The 18,913-nt window shown below is 42.5% G+C and overlaps 1 protein-coding gene across 1 annotated transcript; it reads right to left on the reverse strand.

The window, feature by feature from the left end:
- Nucleotides 1-612: 612 nt before the first annotated feature.
- On the reverse strand, nt 613-17,012 carry rnf130 (ring finger protein 130). The gene is made up of 9 exons (XM_083980418.1): nt 16,414-17,012; nt 13,855-14,286; nt 9,740-9,931; nt 7,766-8,016; nt 6,924-6,995; nt 4,885-4,967; nt 4,193-4,289; nt 3,906-4,092; nt 613-834 (listed from the first exon to the last, which is right to left on the reverse strand). Exons 2-9 carry the CDS (start codon nt 14,159-14,161, stop codon nt 722-724), a joined length of 1,302 nt encoding a protein of 433 aa, XP_083836544.1. The 5' UTR covers nt 14,162-14,286; nt 16,414-17,012; the 3' UTR covers nt 613-721.
- Between the last annotated feature and the right edge of the window lie 1,901 nt (nt 17,013-18,913).

Consider the following 18,913-nt stretch of genomic DNA (forward strand, 5'->3'; position numbering starts at 1 on the left):
GAATATTTGTCGTATTTCTAGTCAAAACAAATCTCATTATACCTAAAATAAGTATATTTATACATATACATACATAGTTATACATTAAAAAGAAGCTTGTTTTTAGACACTTTTTTAAAACTTATTTCAAGCTGATTTTCACTTGAAATAAGTTGAAAAATCTGACAATGGAGCAAGTTTTTCTTTCTTATTACAAGCACAAAAAACAGATTTTTCTACTTATTTCAAGTGAGAATTAGTTTGAAACAAGTGAAAATGATCTAAAAATAAGTTCATTTTTAGGTGATGAGTCTTATTTTAAGTGGAAAGAGATTAGTTTTGACTAGAAATGAGACATTTTGACAAGAAATAAGACAAATATTCTTGGAAAGATGTTGAGTTTTTGCAGTGTAAGTTCTGGTTCCTGTCCAGAATCTGGAGGATTTGAACCTGTCCACCAGTTCTAGTTGTTTCTCCAGTTCCACTTCTTCTAGGTAAAATACAAGACGTGAGTGTCCAGCTAAGGAGTTTAGTTCTCAGACCAGGACCAGGACTCTCTAGAGACCACGTTCAGTCTGAAGATATTCAATGGTATAAATGCTCAACAGTCCGTCCAGCCTGTCATTAAAGGAAACACTTCCTCCTCCCTCCATCAGCAGACTGAGAGGAGACAGTGGTGGTGGTGTTGGTGTTGGTATTGGGGAGGGGGGAGGGGGGGGGGCTGTAACCATGACAACAGTCCTCAGGACTTGTTGTCGTCATAAAGGTCCAGCGAGGCCTGAATGTCTGGCAGCTCCATCTCACAGACGACGCTGCGAGGAGACATGGAGTTCCTGTTGAAGAAGTGGCCGCCGCCTGCAGAGGAAACACAACAAACAAACAAACAAACAGTCAGTCAGTCAGTCAGCAGCTCCTGAGACCAGGTCCACGTCAGACCAGGTCCACGTCAGACCAGGTCCAGATCAGATAATTATTGTATGACAAACTACACTCCCATTTTTCCCAACATAGTTATGGAACAAGAAGTCCATCAGAAGGGAGGTTCATATTGCAGAGAGTGAGAACAGGTAGAATTCAGAGAACAGTTCAGTACAGAGCTATGGTTGCCTGGAACTCTCTACCAGTTCATATTGCTCATGAAAGTAACAAAGATCGGTTTAAATTGCTGTTAAAACAGTTTCTCTTCTCTATCTATATTAAATATGATTTAATATATTGAGGTTATGAAGAGGACTGGTTACAGTTGGGGTTGTACCCTTTTTCTTGCAGTGTATGTGTATGAGTAGTTGAAGTGCATGGTCACAGTCACTTCAGACAGTCACTGCTTATTATGTGATTTATCTATTTTTATTTATTTACTTTGCGGGTGTACTCAAGGTATTGAAGTATAGAATGGAATCTGAGTAGAGACATGATGATGTCTGTGTTGTGTTGTCTGTCAAATGTCTGTCAGATTTTTTCTGTGGTTTGTTCATTATTAGGGAGCCTTGTTGTTTGTTCTTGTTGTGTCATGTATAAATGTGTGTTTCTAATGTGTATATGTGAATGTTTATGTGTATGTTGTGTGTGTGTCGGACCCCAGGAAGAATAGCCGATGCTGCTGCAGGTGTTAATGTGGATCCTAATAAAGAAAAGAAAGAAAAGAAAGACCAGATCCACATCAGCCCAGACCTGTTCAGGTTTAGAGGGACGATCAGGATGTGATCAGACTCTCTATGATCTATAATCAACCAACAGAAAAGAATGAGGTAATATTTTATATACATCGATTGGTTGATCCTATCAGAACGATTAAAACCTTCTGGCTCGTGGCGGCGACCCCTTCATGAGGTCTGGGTGACACCTTATTCACCAAATGCATCATGGGAAACAGCTGCTGCTACAAACATTTACATTTACTACACTGGTCTGGTCTGTCTTTATGTTTGGACGAGGTCAGAGGTCAGAGGTCAGAGTGATGAGATGAGGTCAGAGGAGTCACTACTCACATTACAGTATTTTATCTCTTCATATTACAATCTCAATCATCGTTATTAGGTTGATGAATGCCAATTTTTGTCGTTTATTTATTTACTTTATCCTATTTATTCATTCTTTTCCGTATTGGAATACTCTGGAATACTCTTGCATATCTGCACATGTACATGACATCGCTGTTGGGAAACCATGAGTTGAACTGATTGTTGAGTTGAGTGTTGAGTCGTCTGTCCAGTGAATGATTGTTGGATGTGTTGCTGGGAGCTGTAAACTGAATTGCCCGTATGGGATAAATAAAGTTTTCTGAACTGAACTGAACAGAGCTGAACTGAATCAGGTTCATCTGATGACATCACATGTTGATATCATCTGGCTCCACCTGGTGGACAATCTGAGACAATGCAGAAGAACGTCTGTGCAACCAACTTGTATGTTGTAGTCTATGTCTGTGTCTGAAATCCCTCCTACTCACTACATAGTGACCAGTTGTTGTAGTGGTGTCTGAATGTTTAGTGAGTATTAATGTTCACTATATAGTGACTGAATCTATCCCACAATTCACCGCCAAATGTAGTGAACATCTGATGGTCACTAACCGGAGCAAGATATCCCATCATGCATTGCGGTCACGGATGGCCGTTACCACAGCAGCCCAGAGCGACCGGTGTAGCTACCAAATAAATGCAAGTAGCGACCGGTGTAGCTACCAAATAAATGCAAGTAGCGACCGGTGTAGCTACCAAATAAATGCAGTAGTGACCGGTGTAGCTACCAAATAAATGCAGTAGTGACCGGTGTAGCTACCAAATAAATGCAGTAGTGACCGGTGTAGCTACCAAATAAATGCAAGTAGTGACCGGTGTAGCTACCAAATAAATGCAGTAGTGACCGGTGTAGCTACCAAATAAATGCAGTAGTGACCGGTGTAGCTACCAGATAAATGCAGTAGTGACCGGTGTAGCTACCAAATAAATGCAAGTAGTGACCGGTGTAGCTACCAAATAAATGCAAGTAGTGACCGGTGTAGCTACCAAATAAATGAAGTAGTGACCGGTGTAGCTACCAAATAAATGCAGTAGCGACCGGTGTAGCTACCAAATAAATGCAGTAGCGACCGGTGTAGCTACCAAATAAATGCAGTAGCGACCGGTGTAGCTACCAAATAAATGCAAGTAGCGACCGGTGTAGCTACCAAATAAATGCAGTAGCGACCGGTGTAGCTACCAAATAAATGCAGTAGCGACCGGTGTAGCTACCAAATAAATGCAGTAGTGACCGGTGTAGCTACCAAATAAATGCAGTAGTGACCGGTGTAGCTACCAAATAAATGCAGTAGCGACCGGTGTAGCTACCAAATAAATGCAGTAGTGCAGCAGCCTCAATAAATGTGTCCAGCTGCCAGAGTTGTCCGGTCGCGGCTTCCACAGACTCCCACAACAAACGAAGGAGCAAATTTCCTAACAAGCGTTATAAACTGACCACAGACTCTGGATAGTGAGGCTCATTTCTGTTAGCCCATCTATGGTGTTTTACATTATACGTTAGCATTAAGCTAGTGGACTTTATGCTTAGTTGTGACACGTTGTTTCAAACTATGTGGGTTTGATTGAACATCTTTGATGCTTAAATATATATATTACAGCTTAATATATTGCTTTACTCCTCTTTTCTATGCTACACCGGCCGTTACCATGGTTGTATCCATGGTACCTACACCGGCCGTTACAATCGCGGTCGGAACGTTTTAATTACGCGACGTAATACGTCATTAACTGTGCGGCGTAGTAGTGTCCACTATATAGTCCACTATATTGAATTCACTATATAGTGAGTATGGAATGAGGGAGGGATTTCGGACACAACCCATGTTCTGTTCTATGTTCCATGTTGTAGTCTATCCAGCATTTTATTTTGAAATGCTGCGGTGTCATGTGGTGCTGCATTCTTACTGGTCACAGCGATGGTGATGTCAGCAGGCGTTCTGGGCGTGGCCTCGGGGTGGGGGGGGCTGAGCGGCTCCAGGCTGATGGACGGCTGGTTGCTGTCGCCCAGCGGCGCCCTCTGGCTGCCCGACGCCTGACTGACGCCCAGACGCTCCACGTCCAGCACCACGCTGTCCACGCAGGGAAGACTGGTCTGAGGACAGAGGACAGAGGACAGACAGGGGGCGGAGCTTTAACAGGCATCACACAGGAAGGGGGCGGGGCTTTAACAGGCGAGAGCGGCGGTGACTGACCATGATGCCGAGCGCTTTGAGGATGTTGAGTTTACACATGGGACAGGTGCAGTGCTCGTTCAGCCACGGGTCCACACACACCTTATGGAAGACATGTCTGCAGAGACAGGCAGCAAGTGGTCAGCAACCAGGACCAGGACCAGGACCAGGACCTGAGTCTGGTCCAGAACCAGGTCCATGTCCAGAGCTAAGACTACACTGCAAAAACTTGTCAAAATGTCTAATTTCTAGTCAAAACTAATCTCTTTTCACTTAAAGGGACAACGAGGAGTTTTGGAAAAGCGAAGTGTTTTCACACTACATTTATGAGCCTCTGCGCACCGTGAAATTCTTTGACCTTTCAGATATTAGTATGTAGCTGTGTGAATTACTATGATAGTATGTAGCTGTGTGTTAGCATTTAGCCCTTTAGCTTAATATTACTGTGATAGTTTTTTGTGCTTGTAATAAGAAAGAAAAACTTGCTCCACTATCAGATTTTTCTACTTATTTCAAGTAAAAATCAGCTTGAAAGAAGTAAAAAGTGTCTTAAAACAAGATACTTTTGTGATTTGTCTTATTTTAAGTAGAATGAGATTTGTTTTGACTAGAAATAAGACAAATATTCTTGGTAAGATTTTGAGTTTTTGCAGTGTAGACCAGGACCAGGATCAGAAGTACAGGATGAGAACCATGTGGAGACAGTGACTCACTTGCAGGGCAGGATGCGAACGACGTCGTTGAGCTGATAAGATTCGATACAAACGGCACAGTGGTTGAAGTCCGGGTCCGTTTCCTGTGACACACACACAACAACATATCAACACACAGTCTGGGGCCTCTTCAACAACTCTTCATCAGCTCTTCAACAACTCTTCATCAATTCCTCTTCAACTCTTTGTTAATTCTTCTTTAACTCTTCATCAACTCATCTTCAACTCTTCGTTAATTCTTCTTTAACTCTTCATCAATTCCTCTTCAACTCTTCATCAAAACTTCTTCAACTCTTCATCAACTCTTCTTCAACTCTCCATCAACTCTTCATCAATTCTTCTTCAACTCTTCATCAATTCCTCTTCAACTCTTCTTCAACTCTCCATCAATTCTTCTTCAACTCTTCTTCAACTCTCCATCAACTCTTCTTCAACTCTTCATCAACTCTTCATCAACTCTTCTTCAACTCTCCATCAACTCTTCTTCAACTCTCCATCAATTCTTCTTCAACTCTTCATCAATTCTTCATCAACTCTTCTTCAACACTTCATCAACTCTTCTTCAACTCTTCATCAACTCTTCTTCAACTCTCCATCAACTCTTCTTCAACTCTCCATCAATTCTTCTTCAACTCTTCATCAATTCTTCATCAACTCTTCTTCAACACTTCATCAACTCTTCTTCAACTCTCCATCAACTCTTCTTCAACTCTCCATCAATTCTTCTTCAACTCTTCATCAATTCTTCATCAACTCTTCTTCAACACTTCATCAACTCTTCTTCAACTCTCCATCAATTCTTCTTCAACTCTCCATCAACTCTTCTTCAACTCTCCATCAACTCTTCTTCAACTCTTGATCAGCTCTTCAACAACTCTCCATCAATTCTTCATCAACTCTTCGTTAATTCTTCTTTAACTCTTCATCAGCTCTTCTTCAACTCTTCGTTAATTCTTCTTTAAATCTTCATCAGCTCTTCATCAACTCTTCATCAATTCTTCTTCAACTCTTCATCAATTCCTCTTCAACACTTCATCAATTCCTCAACTCTTCTTCAACTCTTCATCAACTCTACTTCAACACTTCATTAATTCTTATTCAACTCTTCATCAATACTTCTTCAACTCTTCGTCAGCTCTTCTTCAACTCTTCATCAACTCATCTTCAACTCTTCATCAATTCTTCTTCAACTCTTCATCAATTCTTCTTCAACTCTTCTCCAACTCTTCAACTCTTCTTCATCAATTCTTCTTCAACTCTTCTCCAACTCTTCAACTCTTCATCAACTCTTCTCCAACTCTTCATTAATTCTTCTTCAACCCTTCATCAACTCTTCTTCAACTCTTCTTCAACTCTCCATCTACTCTTCTTCAACTCTTCATCAATTCTTCTTTAACTCTTCAACAACTCTCCATCAATTCTTCATCAACTCTTCGTTAATTCTTATTTAACTCTTCATCAGCTCTTCTTCAACTCTCCATCAATTCTTCTTCAACTCTTCGTTAATTCTTCTTCAACCCTTCATCAGCTCATCAACTCTTCATCAACTCTTCTTCAACTCTCCATCAACTCTTCTTCAACTCTTCATCAACTCTTCTTCAACTCTTCGTTAATTCTTCTTCAACCCTTCATCAGCTCTTCATCAATTCTTCTTCAACTCTTCATCAATTCTTCTTCAACCCTTCTCCAACTCTTCATCAACTCTTCTTCAACTCTCCATCAACTCTTCTTCAACTCTCCATCAATTCTTCTTCAACTTTTCGTTAATTCTTCTTCAACCCTTCATCAACTCTTCATCAGCTCTTCATCAACTCTTTAACTGTTCATCAATTCTTCTTCAACTCTTCTCCAACTCTTCAACTGTTCATCAATTCTTCTTCAACTCTTCAACTCTTCTTCAACTCTTCTTCAACTCTTCATCAACTCCTCATCCTCCAGTGACCGTTAACCTCTGAGTCTGGGTCCCGCTGCACTAGCTCTTAGAGCTAATGAGGCTAATGAAGCTAAAGACAGATGAATGATGAAGATGATGTGTTTACCTTGTCGCCCTTCTTCACTGTCCTTGTCGTCAACTTCCCAATGGCTTTCTTTGCTGCGTCACCAAGACGACGCTGAGACACAAAGGTCAGAGGTCAGTAACAGTGATGAACAATGCTATGAGCTTCTTATTTGAGCAGCTTGTGTGATGATGTGTATGAATGCTTGTGTGTCGGTACAGTTAGTACTTCTTGCAGCTGTTCTTTTGTACTGTTTTGTCTTGTTGTGAAGCAGCACTGCTCTTGTCCGAGATACATTTTTCCCACAGGAGACTAATAAATGATTTTAAAGTTTTGAAGTTTGAAGCTGAAATTTAGCATGTTAGCCCTTTAGCTTTATATAACTATGATAGTATGTAGCTGTGTGTTAGCATTTAGCCTTTAAGCTAAATTACTATGACAGTATGTAGCTGTATGTTAGCATTTAGCCCTTTAGCTTAATATTACTGTGATAGTATGTAGCTGTGTGTTAGCATTTAGCCTTTCAGATATTAGTATGTAGCTGTGTGTTAGCATATAGCCCTTTAACTTTATGATAGTATGTAGCTGTATGTTAGCATTTAGCCTTTAAGCTATAAATTACTATGATAGTATACTGTGTGTTAGCATTTAGCCTTTCAGATATTAGTATGTAGCTGTGTGTTAGCATTTAGCCCTTTAACTTTATATTACTGTGATAGGATGTAGCTGTGTGTTAGCATTTAGCCTTTCAGATATGACGCTGTGTTAGCATTTAGCCCTTTAGCTTTATATTACTATGACAGTATGTAGCTGTAAATCAAATCAAATCAAATCTGTGCTTTAGCATTTAGCCCTTTATTTACACGACCATGTCAGTGTGTTACCTGGCTGCGGTCCCTGGCGCTGGTGTAGCGGATCTTCTGGATGAAGTAGAAGATGAGCCAGGCTGAGGAGATGATCATGAGGACGATGAAGGAGATGGAGACGAAGACCAACGAGCCTCTGTTGATGTTTTTGGTGGGACCTCGTTGACCCACCACCAGAGAGACCAGGACCGTCAAGTTTCTCTCCAGGTGAGCCAGGATCTCTTTCCCGTACGCCTCTGTGATCATCACCGCCACCGTGTCACCGGTACCTGCACACAGAACCAGGATCAGAACCAGGACCAGGACCAGGACCAGGACCAGGACCAGGATCAGCACCAGGACCAGGACCAGGACCAGGACCAGGACCAGGACCAGGACCAGGACCAGGACCAGGACCAGGATCAGCACTAATAGACCGAATCTCCTTGTTGTTTACATTCTACTTCCGGGTAGAAAACCAGCACGTAATCTGAATGAGATCAATAGTAACGAACGAGAGTTTAGCTATATATCATATTTTTCACGCCCTATCACCGTTTAGACAAATCTGAAATGATTGAAGAAACATTACTATTTCTGTGTGTGTGTTTTGTGTTGCTATGTGTTGTATTTATTCAGTTTGGGGGAATCACAGTGTCTAGAAAGCATCAGTGGCTCAGCTGACAGGGACAGCTAACGGTAGCTAAGCTAACAGCGGTAGCTAAGCTAACAGCGGTAGCTAAGCTAACAGCGGTAGCTAAGCTAATGGCAGCAGCTAAGCTAACGGCGGTAGCTAAGCTAACACCAGGACGTCAGCTGTTAAAACCCTCCCGTTGTGGGACACGACATGAAACTACTCCAGTTAGCTCAGTCATGTTGGAACTCAGATATCCGCTGGAGAAAATATTTTTCATGGAGCGTTTATTGAGTCACTGAGTTATTAAAGTTAAACAGGTAGCTAACCGTTAGCCCGGCTAATCTATGATAACCATGACTAATTACAAACATGTGCACACAGAAATAGTAATGTTTGTCCAATCACTGGTTTTATAAACTTTAAACATCAGATTAGTCTAAACGGCGATATATTGATATGAAAAATGATACATATATATAGCGAAACTCTCGTCCGTCACTATTGTTCTCATGCTGGTTTTCTACCCGGAAGTAGTTGTAAACAACAAGGAGATTCGTTCTATCCACAAGTTTCCGAACGTCATCTATGGGCAAAACTGGCTTCTGTTTTACAGATTTTCATTGAAAAAGAAAAAAAAAGAAATCCATGCATTTACCGCGACTACCGAAACCATGGAAATGTAAACATAAAATTCCACCGGAAGAGCAAAACCGGCAAAACAGGCTTACGTTTTTGACGTTGGGTAAAAGGTGGATACAGGGGCTTCACTGTAATAACTGTGTAACATCAGAGCAACGGTAAAACATGATGCAGCGTGCTACAGCATCAACACAGTAGGCTACTGTAGTACGAACACACAGATGCTTGTTTTACAATTCAGTCCATTCAGTTTCATTCCTCATTATTTCATTCTGAGCTCATGTCGCACACACAGACACACACACACACACGACAATCCCTACACAGTGTGAGGTCACTGTGACCTCATCAATTAATGACACATTCCTCACTATATTTAGAAGTTGACATCGATCGGCAGGAAGTTACTGTTACACACACACACACACACACACACACACACACACACACACACACACACACACACACACACACACACACACACACACACACACACACACACACACACACACACACACACACACACACACACACACACACACACACACACACACACACACACACACACACACACACACACACACACACCTCCTTCCTCCTCCTCCTCTGTCACAACCTTTACAGGAACAGATGTTATGTGAAAATAATAGAAGCTAAACGATAAACATGAACGGGTGAACGGGTTAGTGGGTGAACAGGTGAACGGGTGAACGGGTGTGTGTGTTAGCGTCCCCCACCTTCGTGTCCCATCTTGACCGTCTTGTCGGTGGAGTTGTTGTAGATGAGGACGGCCGTGGCGTTGAACGCCGCCGCCTTCAGGATCTTCTCTTTGAAGGTGCAGTTCCCTCTCTGCAGCAGCGCCACCCAGTGGACGGTCCGGGGAGGGACCAGGAAGCGAGTGTTGGGGTCGCAGCCCTGCCGGTCCACCACTGAGGAGACACACAGTTACCATGGTTACCACATCGGTCCCTGAAGCCTTCATATACAGGATGATGCAACTAGAGTCCAGCTCGATCCCTTTACCGGCCGCATCAATAATCAATAATTCATAATCAGTGACTGAAGGAGAAGAGGTCACATGGTCAGAGTCACGGCGAGTCGAGAGGACAGAATCCTGACCCACACTGCAAAAACTCTAAATCTTACCAAGAATATTTGTCTTAGTCAAAACAAATCTCATTATACTTAAAATAAGACTCATCACATTAAAAGTAGCTTGTTTTTAGACACTTTTTACTTCTTTCAAGCTGATTTTCACTTGAAATAAGTAGAAAAATCTGATAGTGGAGCAAGTTTTTCTTTCTTATTACAAACACAAAAAACTTGCTTTCACTGGCAGATTTTTCTACTAATTTCAGGTGAAAATTAGTTTGAAACAAATGAAAATGATCTAAAAACAAGTTAATTTTTAGTTAGGTGATGAGTCTTAGATTAGTTTTGACCAGAAATAAGACATTTTGACAAGAACTACAACAAATATTCTTGGAAAGATTTTGAATTTTTGCAGTGCACTCTAGGCTACTGGATCTGGACCTCAGTGTCCCAGCATGCTTTGCTCTGCCCAGGCCACTTATCAATCAATTAGATCGTCTAAAAAAGGAGATTTCAGATTTCAAAATAAACTGAAACTAAAATTCCAAATTCCATTTTAACCCGTAGGAAAAGCTGCGTGTTGATTGGATGTAAAAATGTGTTAACAGGAGGGATTGTGGGTAAAATGTGCTTTGTCCTGGGGTCAGGTCAACGGTGACTGAGTCTGTCCCTGGGTTTCTGGGTCAGTGTTGGTGGACCGGTGGTCTCACTGTGTCCGATAACCAGAGAGTGAAGCTCTGTCTCCGTGGACCAATCAGACGCTGCCGACCGACCGACCGTCCGTCCAGCAGCTGCAGTGTCCTTGGACCGTCTGACTGTAATCTGACACTCGAGAGCAGAGACACTGCGACCTTCAGCAGCCTGAACGCAGCACAACACAACACAACCTGGACCTCTGCAGTGTCTCAACACAACACTCACACTGAGACAGGGCAGCGCAGGGGCACCGCTACAGACACACAACAATACTAAATAAGGACACAACAATACTACAAAGAGACACTACGATACTACAAAGACACACAACAATACTAGAAAAAAACAATACCACAAAGAGACACTACAATTGACCTATGGCTAAGCCCCGCCCCCAAACACGATGAGCCAATCACAGTGCGCATAGCTAGCCCATACACTCGGACATTCTCTGCTTCCACGTCCATTGAAATGCATTGCAGTTAGTCAGTTTTCATTCGTTTTTATATGTTTTTTCTTGACATTTTAAGTTTAAAGTGGTCAAACGGTGTTCATGGGGCACATGCAACTCTGACACTAGGTATCCTGAGAGGCCACAGGGGGGATTTTTTTTAACCTTTTCCTAAACCACATCTCAACCGAGAGAAGTGTCTGCTCTGGATAAAGTTATGCAGTAGACCACAACACCAACTAAACCTGGATAAACTTAACAAGGATGTCTACATCTGTTCTAAGTTAAGTCAACAACGTATTTGAGGCAACATATTGTCAGAGATGTTTAGATGTAGCCAGTATCACAGCTAAGCATAAAGTCCGCTAGCTTAATGCTAACGTATAATGTAAAACCCCATAGACAGGCTAACAGAAGTTAGCCCGTTGCTATCGTCGTTTCGCTGCAACCGACAGCCATAGCAGTAAAGTTAAGTGAAGTTTTAGTGACTTCAACATGATATTTAATCTTTCTGTCTCCTGTGAAATGTCTCTACTGTGACAGCTGTTGCCATAGCAACTGTCACCGAACGTTGACTGTTTGTCCGAGTGAGTGGAGGGGGCGGGGCTTAGCCAGAGGTCAACACTACAAAGACACACAACAATACTACAAAGAGACAATACGATACTACAAAGAGACACTACACTACTAAATAAGGACACTACAACACTACAAAGAGACACTACAACATTACAAAGAGACACTACAACACTACAAAGAGACACTACAACACTACAAAGAGACACTACAGTACTACAAAGAGACACTACAACACTACAAAGAGACACTACAGTACTACAAAGAGACACTACAGTACTACAAAGAGACACTACACTACTAAATAAGGACACTACAACACTACAAAGAGACACTACAACACTACAAAGAGACACTACACTACTAAATAAGGACACTACAACACTACAAAGAGACACTACAACACTACAAAGAGACACTACAACACTACAAAGAGACACTACACTACTAAATAAGGACACTACAACACTACAAAGAGACACTACAACACTACAAAGAGACACTACACTACTAAATAAGGACACTACAACACTACAAAGAGACACTACAACACTACAAAGAGACACTACACTACTAAATAAGGACACTACAACACTACAAAGAGACACTACAACACTACAAAGAGACACTACAACACTACAAAGAGACACTACAATACTACAAAGAGACACTACAACACTACAAAGAGACACTACAATACTACAAAGAGACACTACAACACTACAAAGAGACACTACAATACTACAAAGAGACACTACACTACTACAAATAGACACTACACTGTTAAATAAGGACACGACAATACAACAAAGAGACACTACACTGTGACAAAAAGACACAAGACAACAAAGACACACTAAATTACCACAAAGACACACTACAAGACCTCAGAGATACTATAGGAGACTTCACTACTAAAGACACTGATAATACTAAGGAAACACTGCACAGAGTAGTGTGTCCTCAGGTGTGTGTTGTGTCCTCGGGTGTGTGTTTGTGCAACACAACCCAGCCCTTTATAAAGAGCATGTTAGAACAGAGTTGTGCTGCAGGTTTAAGCATGTTGTACAGCATTCTGCAACAGGAACCAACATTTTGCTAATTGATCTCATGTGGTCCCAACTCACAGTCCCTTTGTTTTCTCTTATTGGTAAAGCTTTGTCTTGTTTTTCTACCTAACACCTTCCTGCCAATGGGGCAAGACATGGAAACCAGCCATTTGGCCATAATCCCATTCATATTTACATTCTAAATGTCCATCAACATGAAATTGAATTTTGTCCCCTGGTGTGTGTTGTGTTGTGTCCTCTGCACTGCAAAAACTCTAAATGTCATTTCTAGTCAAAACAAATCTCATTCTACCTAAAATAAGACTCATCACATTTTATAAAAGCAGCTTGTTTTTAGACACTTTTTACTTTTTTCAAACAGATTTTCACTTGAAATAAGTAGAAAAATCTGATAGTGGAGCAAGTTTTTCTTCCTTATTACAAGCACAAAAAACTGGCAGATTTTTCTACTTATTTCAAGTGAAAATTAGTTTGAAACAAGTGAAAATGATCTAAAAACATGTTCATTTTTAGGTGATGAGTCTTATTTTAAGTGGAAAGAGATTAGTTTTGACTAGAAATGAGACATTTTGACAAGAAATAAGACAAATATTCTTGGAGAGATTTTGAGTTTTTACAGTGTTGTGTTGTGTCGTGTCCTCTGCTGTGTGTTGTGTTGTGTTGTGTTGTGTTGTGTTGTGTCCTCTGCTGTGTGTTGTGTTGTGTTGTGTTGTGTCCTCTGCTGTGTGTTGTGTTGTGTTGTGTCCTCTGCTGTGTGTTGTGTTGTGTCCTCTGCTGTGTGTTGTGTTGTGTTGTGTCCTCTGCTGTGTGTTGTGTTGTGTCCTCTGCTGTGTGTTGTGTTGTGTTGTGTTGTGTCCTCTGCTGTGTGTTGTGTTGTGTGTCCTCTGCTGTGTGTTGTGTTGTGTTGTGTGTTGTGTCCTCTGCTGTGTGTTGTGTTGTGTTGTGTTGTGTTGTGTGTCCTCTGTACCTCCGTGGTGCGGTGCCGGTGCGATGACGAGTCCCCGCGTGTCGACTTTGGGTGAGTTCTGTCCGTACGTGCCGTCGTCGCTGCTCATGGTGTGGACGGCGTGTCCCCGTCCGTCCAGCACCGTGGCGTTCACCGTGGCGCCCACATACTCCTCCGACACGGCGTTCCTGTCGGACCGGGCCGCCGACACCGAGCCGCCGCCGAGGGAGGTCAGGACCAGCACCTGGACCTGGACCTGGACCTGCAGCAGGACCAGGACCGGGACTACCGAAGACACGGGGAGACAAGTCCACTTCAGGGAGGTCATGTCGTCCCCTCGGTCGTCTTCACATCCAAAGCGTCAGGAAACAGAGGACTCCTTTACGCCAGAACGAGTCCAGACCACCGGCGTCCTCGACACGTCTCAACAACGAGTCCCCTCTTCTAAAACATCTGTGGTAAAATGGACATGGGACAAAAGGACATTATAGACATCATTTAGTCACTATTTGTCTCTGTTTTGTGCGTCTGTCCATGTTTATTAATCTGTCGTTGTACTTAAAATCAGTTCTTTATCTTAAAGCAGAAGTAAGGTGAATGTTTGTGTTAATATAAGTCTTAAATAGTTGTATCTTCCGACAGCAATCACTTCTATAGAGTGTTTGGTCTGAAACACGGGTCTGTCAGTCACTCTGCTCTGCTCTGAGCCCAGGAGAAAACTTTCCTTGTATCCTACAACCTTTATCCAATGAGGAGAGAGAACGACATAAAGGGGCGGTCCTCTCTGTGTGTGCAGCCAAGGAACGCCGTGAATGTGGTGACGTAGGGACGAGGACTGTTATGGTGCGTTCAAGGAAACCCGTAACTCGTGTTTTTCCGACCTGTGAAGTGGTACCAGTTCGATCTGGTACGAGTTCACGGGTCAGAAGTTACGAGTGGCCGTTATAGTGACTTTCACAGGTAAAACAGGTCGGAGAAACACGAGTGGGTTGCCTGGAACGCTACAAAGTCGTAAGTTGTGACTTGAAGCTGTAATTTACGGTTTCAAAAGCCTGCCTCGAACGCAGCATTAGCCAAAACGACCGGATCGCTTACTTCTGCTTTAATGTTACGTCCTGTTTGTCTCAGCTACATCAAATGCCCCAAAATGTCTTCTTGTCTCTTTACATCCCCATGCACAGAGTGTCTTCATGTCTTCCTCAACGTTTATGTCTTCAGATTATCAGATAAAACGCTGTGTCTGTGTCCTGTGTTTATTAAATGTCCTTCAGTTCAATCAGATATCACGTGTCCACCTCTGTCTGTGTCTCTGTCTACCACTATTCACACCGTTAGTCCATGTCCTCCTGTCTTTAGCACCTACACAGGGTTTTTGTGGACATTAGACATCATTTAGTCACTGTCTGATTTGTCCTCATGTCGTCATTTTGTCTCCGTTTTGTGCGTCCATGTTTATTAATCTGTCTCTTTGGTGTCTACTGTCCTTTGTCCACTGTCTATTCTGAAAATACTAATCATGAAAATGTCCTCATGTGTCTCTCTGCATGTCCTGCCAGGATCTTTGTTTTAAAGACAGAGATGTCTTAATGTCCTTTGTGGACATTTAAAGCAGAAGTAAGCGATCCGGTGGTTTAGGCTAATGCTGCGTTCCAGGCAGGCTTTTGAAACCGTAAATTACAGCTTCAAGTCACGACTTACGACTTTGTAGCGTTCCAGGCAACCCACTCATGTTTCTCCGACCTGTTTTACCGGTGAAAGTCACTATAACGGCCACTCGTAACTTCTGACCCGTGAACTCGTACCAGATCGAACTGGTACGACTTCACAGGTCGGAAAAACACGAGTTACGAGTTGCCTTGAACGCACCATAACGTCTTGTCAGCAGATGGAGTTAGCAGCCCCCGCCCTCGTCATGGATCTATTGGTCCTCGTCGCTACGTCACCACATTCAGGCGCATCCCTTGGCTGCACACACAGAGAGGACTGCCCCTTTATGCCGTTCTCTCTCCTCATTGGATAAAGGTTGTAGGATACAAGGAAAGTTTTCTCCTGGGCTCAGAGCAGAGCAGAGGGACTGACAGACCCGTGTTTCAGACCAAACACTCTATAGAAGTGATTGCTGTCGGAAGATACAACTATTTAAGACTTATATTAACACAAACATTCACCTTACTTCTGCTTTAATGTCTCATTTACGTCCTGTTTGTCTCAGCTACATCAAATGCCCAAAAATGTCTTCTTGTCTCTTTACATCCCCATGCACAGAGTGTCTTCATGTCTTCCTCAACGTTTGTCTTTGTTGTCTTGGTTTTATGTCTTCAGATGATCAGATAAAACGCTGTGTCTGTGTCCTGTGTTTATTAAATGTCCTTCAGTTCAGTCAGATATCACGTGTCCTCCTGTGTCTGTGTCTTTGTCTACCACTATTCACACCGTTAGTCCATGTCCTCCTGTCTTTAGCGCCTACACAGGGCTTTTAAAAGGCCCACATGAGTCTGTCCACTTCTGCTCTTTGTCTTTTTGTCCTTTTTTGATTTATTTTTCATGTCTAATACAGTTTTGTTTTTTGTTTTTTTGTACCTTTAATGTCCTGTTGTGTCCCAGTCAGTCAGTCAGAGCGTCTTCTGTTCTGTTCTGTTCTGTTTGTCCCGCGGATGTTTTATTTATTATTGATGTCTCTGTGTGTCCTCTTCCTCTTCCTCTTCTTTCTCCTTCTTCTTCAGCCTGTGTGTGTCCCACCAGCATGTGGATGTGGTCGCTGTCGTCGCTGCGCCCCAGGTGGAGGACAGACAGACCGTGAGGACATCAGCAGCAGCAGCAGCAGGCCCACATCTGGACCTGGACCTGGACCTGGCTCGGCTCGGCTCGGCTCGGCTCTACTCGGTCACAGCTGGTCTGGATCTCCGCGGGGCCTCATCGCGGCTCTGCCTGCTTTGTCTCCCCGTCTGCAGCGGACACACAGGCGGCCTCCCCGGTGCGCCGACCCCCGCTGCGCTGTCCGTCCGCTCCGCTTCTGGTTCTGGTTCTGGTCCAGTTCTGGTTCTGGATGTTGCAGTTGCAGCTGCAGCGGAGCTCGGTGTTGGTGCTGGTGCTGGATCTAGATCCGGGTTTAAATCCCTGTCTCGGTCTCTTCTGTCTCGGTGTCTCTCTGTGTCGCTGCTGCGCTGCGCGGTGCGGAGGCAGAGCCGCGTCAGGACGCACTGCGCATGCGCTCACAGCCGTGGCACTGGGGAGGGGGGTAGAGGGGTAGAGAGGGGGGCAGACAGGGCTGTGTGTGTGTGATGATACCTTCCTGTTTAGGTAGCACGAGATTAACACCAAGTATCGCGGTACCTGCCGAGAGTCTGTCCACCTGCACTGACAGGGATGAGCTCTAGGCTCCACACTGCAAAAACTCACAGTCTGTCCAAGAATATTTGTCGTATTTCTTGTCAAAATGTCTCATTTCTAGTCAAAACTAATCTCCCTTCTCTTAAAATAAGACTCATCACCTAAAAATTAACTTGTTTTTAGATAATTTTCACTTGAAATAAGTAGAAAAATCTGCCAGTTTTTTGTGTTTGTAATAAGAAAGAAAAACTTGCTCCACTATCAGATTTTTCTACTTATTTCAAGTGAAAATCTGCTTGAAAGAAGTAAAAAGTGTCTAAAAACAAGCTGCTTTTAATGTGATGAGTTTTATTTTAGGTAGAATGAGATTTGTTTTGACTAGAAATAAGACAAATATTCTTGGTAAGATTTAGAGTTTTTGCAGTGCAGCAGAGGACACAACACACACCAGAGGACAAAATTTCAATTTCATGTTGATGGACATTTAGAATGTAAGTATGAATGGGATTATGGCCAAATGGCTGGTTTCCATGTCTTGTCCCATTGGCAGGAAGGTGTTAGCTCCCAGCACTCTGCTCTTCCTGGTCCAAATCTTGCGCGATTTGCATTGACACCGGCGCAAATCTCGCGACGGACCAGGAAGAGGGACATTACAGACGAGCACTATGGAGGTATTTGGATGTTTGTTGGTGTGTCTTTTTGGACGAAGAAAAGTGAGCTCCGTTCTCAACCGTCATATGGACATGCAGTGCTGCACGGAGCCCCGCTGTAACTCAGAGAAGCCACGGAGGACTCTGAAACTTCTCCCAGCCTTTAGTTTATATTTTAGACCATATTGTCCCATTTCATCTCTCCGGTACAGAACTCACATTGTCAGATCACAAATTCTTAACTTCTCAAAATCATTGAACGTACAGTAGCCTGCCAACTCCAAGACCATCTATCAAACAATACCCTCTTTGAGCCCTTCCAGTCTGGTTTCCATCCCAACCACAGCACAGAAACAGCTCTCATTCAAATTACAAATGACCTTCTTTTAGCGGCAGATTCTGGCCTACTCACCATCCTCATACTCCTAGACCTCAGTGCCGCCTTCGACACGATATCTCACACCATCCTCTTAGACAGAGATGGACAGAGTAAGAGTAGGCTACATTTCTTATTTTTCACATTAATGAATTACTATAATTTTTTCTAAATGAATTTAACGGTTATAGCTACAACTTTTTCATCAAAAAGATTCATTTTTTAAAAAAAAGTAGTAAGTAATGCATCCACAGAATGTCTAGAGGGGTGCAGAATAAAAGTATTAATTTTACTGAATTTTAAAAAAAATAGTATATCAATAATTGTTTAATAAATTATAAAAAAAAAAGAAAAAAAAAAAGCCTCCAGTAGATGTGGACTGTGGTCTAGAGATGAAAGTCATTTTCCAGCGGCCCTTACCATTTATTAAATGTCTTGTTAACACCTTTGTCTGCATATGCATTCACCTCTGTTGAAAGACAGTGGTAAATATATCAGTTGTTGGTCGTATTTTCGGCTGAAGTTTATAATCTATTTTATCATCACACAAGGATTTGTTGGTGAATTTAATCTATGACAGGCAGCTTTGGAGGAGATATTAGAGATAAATATTGATAGAAATGAGTGTATTTGATACTTTGGTTGACAGAAGGAACTAAATTTGAATGTAGCTACATTTTGAAATATCAGTCTCTTTGGTACTGAATTAGTATGTTTTATTAGG

The sequence above is a fragment of the Trachurus trachurus genome (genome assembly GCF_905171665.1).
Source record: "Trachurus trachurus genome assembly, chromosome: 10".
Lineage (NCBI taxonomy): Eukaryota > Metazoa > Chordata > Actinopteri > Carangiformes > Carangidae > Trachurus > Trachurus trachurus.

Excerpts from the sequence above, each read along its gene's own strand:
- rnf130 (XM_083980418.1), bottom strand. The coding sequence starts at position 14,161 with ATGACCTCCCTGAAGTGGACTTGTCTCCCCGTGTCTTCGGTAGTCCCG. Across the intron at positions 8,017-9,739 it reads GGTCAAGATGGGACACGAAG|GTACCGGTGACACGGTGGCG; the intron begins GTGGGGGACGCT and ends TTCTGTGTGCAG. Across the intron at positions 4,093-4,192 it reads TCAAAGCGCTCGGCATCATG|ACCAGTCTTCCCTGCGTGGA; the intron begins GTCAGTCACCGC and ends CTCTGTCCTCAG.